General features: G+C 42.2%; 1 protein-coding gene across 3 annotated transcripts in view; it reads right to left on the reverse strand.

The window, feature by feature from the left end:
• Positions 1-9759, reverse strand: part of CCDC62 (coiled-coil domain containing 62) — a 19188-nt gene extending 9429 nt beyond the window's left edge. Inside the window, exons 1-9 of one of the 3 annotated variants that reach the window (XR_002095610.1) lie at positions 9611-9708; positions 9294-9436; positions 8169-8361; positions 7105-7271; positions 5689-5790; positions 5185-5356; positions 5001-5102; positions 4532-4620; positions 3442-3542 (exon numbers count right to left, since the gene is read on the reverse strand). Coding sequence is in view for 2 of the 3 variants with exons in the window: in XM_019507169.1 (XP_019362714.1) it covers positions 1545-2448; positions 3442-3542; positions 4532-4620; positions 5001-5102; positions 5185-5356; positions 5689-5790; positions 7105-7248 (1614 nt within the window). In the remaining variant the exon portion in view is untranslated. Of the gene's footprint in view, positions 1-214; positions 2449-3441; positions 3543-4531; positions 4621-5000; positions 5103-5184; positions 5357-5688; positions 5791-7104; positions 7272-8168; positions 8362-9293; positions 9437-9610 lie in introns of those variants that run through there. The other 2 variants (XM_019507170.1, XM_019507169.1) reach the window with 2 other exon arrangements.
• Positions 9760-9865: the final 106 nt, after the last annotated feature.

The raw sequence follows: 9865 nt of genomic DNA on the forward strand, positions 1-9865 counted from the left end.
GCAATCAGGTTGGTCTGACATGATCTCCCCCTAATAAATCCATGCTGATTGCCCCTGAGCATCATTTCTGATGCCGGCCCCTCACAAATGTGCTCCTTGATGATCTTCTCAAAGAGTTTCCCCAGGATTGAGGTAAGACTGACGGGCCTATAGTTACCCGGGTCCTCCCTCTTCCCCTTCTTGAAGATGGGGACCACATTTGCTACCTTCCATAGATCTGAACAGCTTTTAGGAAGACGCAGTTGGGAGAGGGGGAAAAGGACATAAATAGATCTGATTTTGGGAGGTGCTTTGAACCAAGACACAACTTGGCCCTTTCCAAACCAGCAAGGAGGTAGGCCAGTTATGACAGTACAGTCAACTGTCATCATTCCAATGCTCTGATTTCAGTCATAAATGGTCATTAAACCTGCATTAACATCCATTCCACACAACAAAGCAATTGTCTGCACAGCAGAAATGAGGTCATTGTACAGAAGATAATATCCTTCCAGCTCCACCAATCCCATGTTTCACAGTCGCTTGTGGGGTAAGGCACAGCACATCACCAGCTGAGCCAAGATCTTTGTTGTCAATTATTAAAAAGAAAATTAGCAATAACTCAAGCCAAAAATGCCAGCTGGTCTGTGGTGCATAAGACACTAGAACCTCCCCTATGCATACAAAATACAATCACCTGCACTGTGAAGGCAGCACCTGGAGACTACTGAAATCAGACTCAAGCCCTGAACAAATGTTATATTTGGCCTGTGTGAGCTCTACCAGAAGGTCCCATACAACAGCAAATCCACACCAGGGGAGATGGTGGTAACCCAAGGTGCCCTTCAAGAGTCCAACAGACGGTTGATACAAATTTGTAAAATAGACAGCACTGGGTGTACAGGGGATGGTTTCACGGCAGAAGATGGCTTTGAGCATTCACTGACTTGCTTGCCTGTCCACTGGCTGGGCCTCAACTGAAGAAAAGCTGTTAATGGATGGTGCAAAATAACACCAACCAAAATTAAACAGTCTGTATACAAACACCAAGATAAACTATGCAGGAATGCTCCAGAGCAGCATTCCTTTTCAAATCGTTGCCCATTCACCTAGTTTCTGTGCAGGTCTCTCTCACCTCTGTTATTATCTCCATTTTTCCTAATGTAAACACCGCCTTCTCAAAAACAGGTGGCAGACAACTAACGAAGAGAGTGCTGAGGGAGCTCTACAAAATTAACCTTCTTTTGCACTTATTTTTAAACCTACAAGTCATTTCCCTTTCCTTCCTTCAGTAATATGGCTTGAATTGAAGCGGCCCAAGTAGCAAGCTGTGTCTATCTTTGGTTCAGCCACTCCTTGAGCTGTCAGCTGAAAAGCAGTAAAGTAGCAATAAAAGGTGTCTACAGAAATTAGGGTTGTTTTCTCGCCATCTTAAAACACCACGCTCATGCACAAATTGCTGCCCTATGACAGGTTCAACAGCCAGAATCTCTATGCCCAAAAGATACATTAAAAATCTCTATCTTCCTCTCGATACCTGGAGCATTTCTTTATTTATTTTAAACTTACAAGGGTTCAAGCTGAGTGTCTTGCTGTAAAACTAATGATTTTAAAGACTGTATTGGAAAGACACAAGTTATCAAGTGGCCTGTCTGATTTCCATGAAAGTACAGCTGTAGCTTAGTTTTTAAATACAAAGAAATAGGTAACCTTTTTAGGCTGGTACTTTGTATCTCAGGTGCAATCTTGGGAGAGTCGCAAACAGACCTGTGCCATACATTTCCATCATCTTTTATGGGTTTGAAAATCTGTATCCATTCCAGATCTGTTACTGGCTCACACCAGGTAGCTTTATCTACATCAGAGTTTGTATGATAGCAGCCAGATTCAAACATGTCCACTGTACTAAGAGACTCGTTGCTTTTTGAGCCACATGAAATTCCAGCTGTATCTTTCTGACCTTTACATTCAAAATCAGTTTTGTCAGATTTGCTGGCATGCTGGGTCAAAGCACTTAAAGAAACCAAACAGGAACTCAAGTCAAGCCAGTGCTCATGTACAGGTAGACGGGCCTCAAAGGTTTGCTGGTTTCCTCTAAAAAACCTATCTTGTGAAGTATGAAGTTTGTCCTTGCTTCTCCCTGGCCTTGTACTGTCGGTGCCGGACACAGTTCTGCTCTCTGGCTCATCACTCCTAGATGAAGTATCCTGCTTTTCCTCCTCCTCCACAAACAGAGCTTTCTGCCTCTCTAATAAGCCTTTCTGAAGGCTATGTAAGCTTGCTGAGATACTTTCTTCTATGGCTGACACATCCACCACCTTTTCTGGTCGGCACACATTACAGATGGTTCTTAGCCTGCTTTTCTGTGCCTCTGTAGTTCTGTATTCCTTAGGCATCTTCTGAGTCAGGCCCTCACTCCTAACTGTCTCCTCCTCGTAGTTACTTTCGAGGTCTGCTGATAATGGTCTGCTACAATGGCATGATGAAGAACTCAAGTCACAACAATGCATTTAATAATTCAGATGAATTGCACTTGGTCTAACACACAGTTTGGATACAGGCTGAAGCCACAGTCCTGTGGCACATAGCACACAAGCAGAGAACTACACCTAACCAAAGCCCCTGTGAAGTCAGCATAGCTGTAGTTGTCCAGCCGCACATTACACTTCACAGGATAGGTTCTCAAGACTTTTGGTATTTTAGAACTGTAGAAATTACAAAAAACTGGAAACTTTGATTTTAAAATATAAAGAAGTAATTCATACCAAAATGCTGTTCCCTGAATTCCCTCACTGTTTCTGAGTAAACTATAAAGAGCTAAAAGCATGTGGCCAAGCACAGTTTAAGGAACATCCAGCCTGAAGACCAAAGTGATTTTCTAAAGTGGAATATCATAGTTTCTTGAACAGCTGAAAATTTAACTGACTTCTTTTTTCAAGAAATATTTATGTCCTATATGTCTTACAGGCACTCAAGAAAAAGCTAAGGCATCCATTGGGATTGGAGTCGTTAAATAAATAATAAAATATAAAACAGGACGATTAAACATTGGCAAAGAGACGACTCAAAGGACTTATTTACCCAGCTGGGCAGCTTATTTTACTAAACACATTTGTGATTACATGATTTTTTAAGTTTATTCTCATGCTCTTTTCTATAAATAAGACGTTATGATAGCATTTCTCTCTGACAAAGCAGTTATGCTGTGCAAGTTCCATTCTTTTGTTTTATTTTGACTTATAGGCATTACATGCATCGGTCTCTTAACCAAAGAAGACAACTATTGGATAAACTGATTTACATTTAGTGCCTCAGAGTCCAGAGATGCTCTTTTCACATCGGTCCATAAGCTCTGAAGTATTGTACAGTTACTTGGTAGAAGGCTAAACATGACCCAATGGATGGTTCCTCTCCTCAAAACACACAACAGACATGGTCTGCAGGTTACGTTGCCAAGCTTACCTTGTTTCACATGCCTCTCTCTCATGTTTCTGCCTTAATTCCTGTGAACTCTCCAAGTTGAAATGAAGAAACTGCAAATCATGCTGCTGCTTTACATAGATCTAGATTCAGATAGTGATAAAACAATTAAACTTGGACGGGCAAAGAATTTTTTACATCTTATATTAACAACCTGCTTTTCATCCCAAATTATTTCCAAAACATTTCATAAGCCAATACTGATAGTCAAACTATGAGCCAGATTTTGCAAGGGGAAAAAAAAAAAAAAAAAAAAGGATCAGCTCCATACAAGAATTATTTTTCCCGTATGTCAATGACACAAATCTCCAATGCTGAAAAAACACAGTACCTCTATAGCAAGACATGGCAACAATACACACCATTATAGGGTGAGAACTGAAAATCATATCCAACTAACGGGCAAAACATATTGACAGTGAAACAAAAAAGTTACCAGACACACACCACAACTACCACCACTCCACTTTCCAAAAGTACACAGGATCATCCAGTGATTGCAAATGGGGAAGACATTGGTTTTGCATACCAGCAGAAAAACAGCATCACTTGCAGTGCAATACCACTTGATTCCCACATGAGTTCACTCAGCACCTCTGAAGACAAAACCCCTAATTCTTTTTTTATTTGAATTCCACAAATCATGATAAAGGTCCTTTTCCAAAATAATTTTGGTAAACATTTGGTAAACTGTTTATTTTAACTCATGGTCCCATGATAGATCCAAATCCTGTTAAGTCTCATGCGAGCATCCCACTTTATGGGCTCTGAAAGGAACCTCACAGTGCGGGAAGCTAACCACATATCTCTATGCAGGGCTTGCACTTCATTCATTATGGCAATGAATACACATAAATCAGTGCTTTAGTTATCATGGTTAAGGTGAAAAAAAATGGATTCACACCTTAAGTTCCTGGTTGCAACAGATAAGCAGCACAAATTTTATAGTGATTTATAATGAACAAGATCAGGTGAACTGCTTGTTCTCTTGACCAATCATGCAATTCTATGAAGAGGTAAATGTTGGTTAAAACTAACTACCATCAATAGAGAAATGCAATGAGAATTGTACCTGCCGCAAACTGGACAGCTCTGTATCGGTCCGTACTTGTTTGGACTTGGCAAACTGAAGAAGCTGATCCTTCCTGTTTGCTTTCTCAACTGTTTAAAAAAATGTAAGAAACGCAATTATTTCCCCACTAGAAATCAAAGTCAGTAACTGAAAACTGCCAAGGGAGATCTCAGACACACTATTCTCTTAGGAGCAATGCCATGTTTTTGCCTAAGAGAGCTCTTTTTATAGCTTGTGGAGCAACTAAACAGAATGTTAAGTGATGACTTCTCACTTACAACACGCATCTCACTTCACAAAGTTTCTAGCACTATTTTTGAGATGCATTTCTTTCTGTCATCACTGACTGGATCATTTTTCTCTTCAGGTGATCGTATTCATATATGAAAAGGAAACTCAGTAATCGTTTCCACTCTTGTGTGTGTCAGGGAAATGCACAATATTTCTCTTTGTAAATAGAAATGCTCACCGCTAAGCATTAGCTCATTCTTCAGGTAGCCATTCTCCTGTTTGAGGCGTATGATTTCTTCCCGCTGCTCATTATTTTCTTTCGTTTTCTCACTGAGGTCCTCTTTAAAATAAAAGAGGGTGCTTCTGAGCGAAAAGAAACCATTCAGATATAGGGCAAGTAAGATATCATATAGAACACTTACCTTTCAATTTACTCATTTCCAACATCAGTTCTTTCAGGCTCAGCTTGAAATCCTGCTTTTCTTTGTTGATACTAGATTCCTTTGCCTTTGCTGCACGCAATGCATTCTCCAGCTTTTTAAATTTGGATGTAAATTCAGCAATGTAATTGCCTGCTTCAAGTATATCTTTGTCCTAAAACATGAAAATAGAGTATGCTTTTTCATCTTCATTTCTAGGTCTTGCCATTTTGTCAGGTAGATGCAGCAGCGACGGCAAGTCACTATACCAACCCCTGTACAATAATCTGACAACTCTTGACAATCAAAACCAAGTGTGTTTAGAAAGGTACACAACCCCTTATGAAAATATTAGTTTCTAGCTTGTTCAAGATTTTGCATATTCATTTAAATTTTCCCTCCAACAACCTGATTAACACTGATCTATACAGCAGTCACCAATACTAACACTGCACCTTCACACAGATATGTTGGGTATGCAGTGAGAAGACACAAGAGAAGCATTACCTTTAGCTTTAGCATAGTAACAAGCTCCTGTTCTCTAGCCTGTAACTGGCCAATTTTAGCTGACAGCTCCAATACTGAGCAGTTGAGGCTCTGATTTTTCTCCTAGCAAACAGAAAGAAAACAGTTATCATTTAGGTATATTTGGTAGTACAAACACTTCGGCAAGTAAAGAACATGCTGTTTCTTTCCCCTGTAAATATACGCGTAACTCCAATTCTATGTCAAGAGAGCAACAATGTGGCCCAGTGAGCAGAAAGCAGGGACTAGGAGGCAGAAGCTCCTTATTTCTAAGCTTGCTTATTCCTCAGATCACAGTGCAACCTCTGGCGAGATGCACCACGTTTTTCACCAGTAAGATGTGAAAGATTGTCTCAAGAATTAATAAAATGCTTTGATAACGTGTATTGCTACTTAAATAGGAAAAAGTTCCAGAGGGAAAAACAGAATTCTTTTGGAAGTGAATCTCTAGTGGTAATACAGACCACTTTCAAAAAATACAAAGCAAAACAAAATGGCCCACATCACATTTTCCTAGACCTTGAAGCACTGAGTAGGAGTCCATTTCAAGAAAGGAACCAGAAAGGAGATAAAAAACACACTAGTGGCAGCTATGTACCTGGTATTCACCATGCAACTAACTGACTGCTTTCCCACTGTTTCCTATGGTCAGCTGCATAGAAAAGGGGACAGAGTCAGAATGCCTGGTTACCTTTCCCAACCCTTCAAAATGGTAATATTCAAGTCTCTTAACAGCTCCATGCCTTGGTTTACTTATCTACAAGATAGGTAGAATATTACTTACTCACTGACTCAGACAGCTTGTGTGCCTTTAAGGTTTGTAAAGCACTGAGATCTCCAAATAAAAGGATGCTTCAGAAAATGTGGTTTTTGTAAGAACTGGTATAAAAACAATAGGACTTACTTCCAAAAGTGTCCTATTCCCATTAACGGTGCGTGCCCGATGTCTGGGAGGGCACGGCTGTGCCAGCAGTGGCGGGAGCCTGGCGGCAGTGAGCGGAGAGCTCCCACAGATCCTGCCCACACTGTCAGTAGTGGGGGGAGGGGGTGGTGAGCGCCAACCACAGGTCGGTGACCATCCGCAGGCCAGGGGCGATCAGGGACTGCCTGCAGAGGCTGCTGCCAGCGGGTTGGCCTTTTTGCAGGGGGTGCACGTGCACCTGCAGGCATCCCGTAACACGTCGCCCCTGCCTATTCCCCCCCATAACATATTCCAATGTAAGCAGTGATACACATTGTCAAAGCTATTTATTGATTCTTAGTTTTATATGCTACAGTAGTAAAAAACTTCAACATAGAGACCCAAATCTGCAGATTTTATAGGGAAACTACTCAGTGATGTCTGTATCTTATGCACACGTAAGCACTGGGGAGACCTACCTATGAATCGAGACCTACCTCCAGGACCTGACAATGAAGTGTTGTATCTGCCGCTTTTTGAGACAACTCTTTAAGCTTCTGTTGAGTGCTTTCAAGAGTTGTCCTTCGGTCATTCTGCTGAGATTCTAAGAACTTTAATCTTTTAGTTAGTGTTCTTATCATCTCGTTTCTCTTGAGCAGTTCATCTGCAAAAACAAAGAGGGGGGAAGAATCAGGTATTTGAAGTCAGCAAATAGCTATATACTAATTTCACACACACCTTCAAAAAGGCAGAAGTATTTTAACCCAGTGTTTAAGGTAAGAGACTTAATTTTAAAAGTGGATGCATGGTTTGCATAATCCGGAGGCAGACATATGAATTTTTACCTGACATGTTTCTTCCCTACTTAGCTGTACAGACTTGAGTTTGGAAAGAGTTACTAGTACCAATACAACTGGACAGCAGATTCTACTAAGAAAGAACAGTTATATTTCCCTATAACAGAAAGTTAAATAGTAACAGGCAAGAGTCTCTTAAAAGTGCAAAGCACCTGAAGTTACTAAATCAAATAATCTGCTAGCTCTGTGCAGCTCCCTCCCTCCCTCTCTGTCATTCTAGTATTTTTACTATTTCCATGGTAATCTAGCACGGATGGAATTCTTTCTGTTGTGACCTACTACTTGAGTGTGGCTGAGGACAGAGATTTTCTGGTGCCTCGCTATTACTGGATGCCAGTGCCTTTCTGATGTCATAGGTGTGTTCCAGCTCCAGATGGCATGGAGTACTCTGTGATGTTCATGAACAGTTTTTTCTTGCAAATCTTATGACAATTTGCAAAATTACAAGTTTCTAGGTGAGCAGGCATTGAGACGTCAGAATGTAATTTTAGGATGGAAAAGAATCTATCCAAATATCCGTTCCATCTCTGCCAATTCACGATGAGATCTGTTTAACACTTCTGAGGAGCTGCGGTTTCAGGAAGGATACTGGGCCCTATAATTTAGAAGAAAATAAAACCATCCTTCCAGTGCTGTAACACTATTACAGACGAGGCTCTGCACTCCACTTATGGGACTGGAGCCTTACTCTGTACGGCACTTACTTTCTAACAGGCTACACCTTTCTGCCAATGTTAGTATTTTCTGGCGATCATCCTCCCAAGCTAACAGCTGTCTCTGATGCACTACAACCATGTCATTGAGCTCCTTATCGCGATCTTTCAGTTCTGCAATTAATAGCTGGAGTTCTTGCCTCTGCTTTTGAATGGTGCTGCTCTCAAGATTTTGACTAAGATCCTGCAGAAAGAAAACAGCTCTGTCATATTCAAGAAATAGGAAAGGAATCATTGAACTATGCAATGAACATGATGGGTCTTTATGCAATGCTGTGTACTCTCACTTGTATTTTTTTTTAAATAAACTGAAATCACACAGAGTAAACATGAGTAATAAATCCAAGGACAGCACTACAGTTTTCCTAAATGTCAGGATAAAAATCAGAAAGAAACTACTTGGATACAGACCAAGTTAAGCCAACAGTATAAATATCAAAGCTAAACAGTAAGTCACTTAGAGCAGGCAGATTGACAAATCCCAATGTTAAAGAACAAAGTGCGGGTAACTTGTCCAACCAACTCCACAAGTGACCTGAAATTACTCCGTCTCCCCCTCGCCTGAAACAAGATGCTCTTGTCAAGTTCTGAAACAGATCACCCCAGAAATATCTTTCACGTTTTGGTAAGTATGACAATGGCAGTCAAGAGTCAAAAAAAGACTCAATGGAAATAAAGATCAGCTGCTTCCAAAACCCACTGAACTATCTAGTGATGAATAATACGAGAACTCAAAGCCCAGCTTGGACGCCGGTTCTGGGCAACGCTTTGATCCTGCAAACAGTTAAACATCCCTTCGATTTTGTTCACTTTATCGAAGCTCGCCACGTGTCTCCAGGAGGAAACTGCACAAGATTTGCGTCACATCTGAAATTTACAGAACCGACTGGCAGATATTCAGCGTTTCAGACGCTCACCGGTTTCAAGGACACGACAAACGCTAGAGAAGAGCATCTATTTATTTTTCAACAATGACGTATAAAATCGGAAAGGGGATTTATCATTTTATCTGTCGTTGCCTCACGACTTGAAGCAGCGCGGTTGCCTCAATCCTCCCAATTCCCGCTTAATATTTTAACGTGAGGTTTGTGTGGGCTTATTTTCGGGGGGTTTTACCTGGGATGACGCAGCAGGCGGAAGCGATGGATTCATAAGCGTTCAGCAAGCAGGTTCCCGTCAGGTACTCGCGTATTTTGGGAACGGTAGTCGTTAGCTCGGGATCGGGGTCACTCGATGGGCGGTGGTCTTTGCAGACATTGCTGGAAACGAAGATGTGACAAATTAGTCACGAGCGGGGCCCCCTTGTCGCACGTCAGTCACGCCCCCGTTTCATCCCGTCCCACGCCACGCTCTCGGATGAGGAGTGCCGTGTCCCTCGCCCTCCCTTTCAACACCTTGTGGGGTGGGGGGTCTACAACTCCCAGTCAGGAAACCTCAGCTAAAGAGATGCGGAAGCGCAGGCTGGACACAGCACATCGCCATGACAGCGCGGCGCCTCCTCCCCACGGAACCGTATCGAGTGCGTGAAACGCGCGCAGCGAGCGGGCAAGTCCAAGGGGTGCTTGTCACAACATCATGGCTGCACTTCAGGAGGGAGCTCGGCCCCGCAGCTCCGCCCGCAAGTGCCCGACACCGCCTGCCGCATCCCGCCCACGGGCCCGCCGCCTGGAGGCGCTGGCCACGCCCCG

The sequence above is a fragment of the Gavialis gangeticus genome, unplaced genomic scaffold (genome assembly GCF_001723915.1).
Source record: "Gavialis gangeticus isolate Ggan-Ray unplaced genomic scaffold, GavGan_comp1, whole genome shotgun sequence".
In the NCBI taxonomy this organism is placed as follows: Eukaryota; Metazoa; Chordata; order Crocodylia; family Gavialidae; genus Gavialis; species Gavialis gangeticus.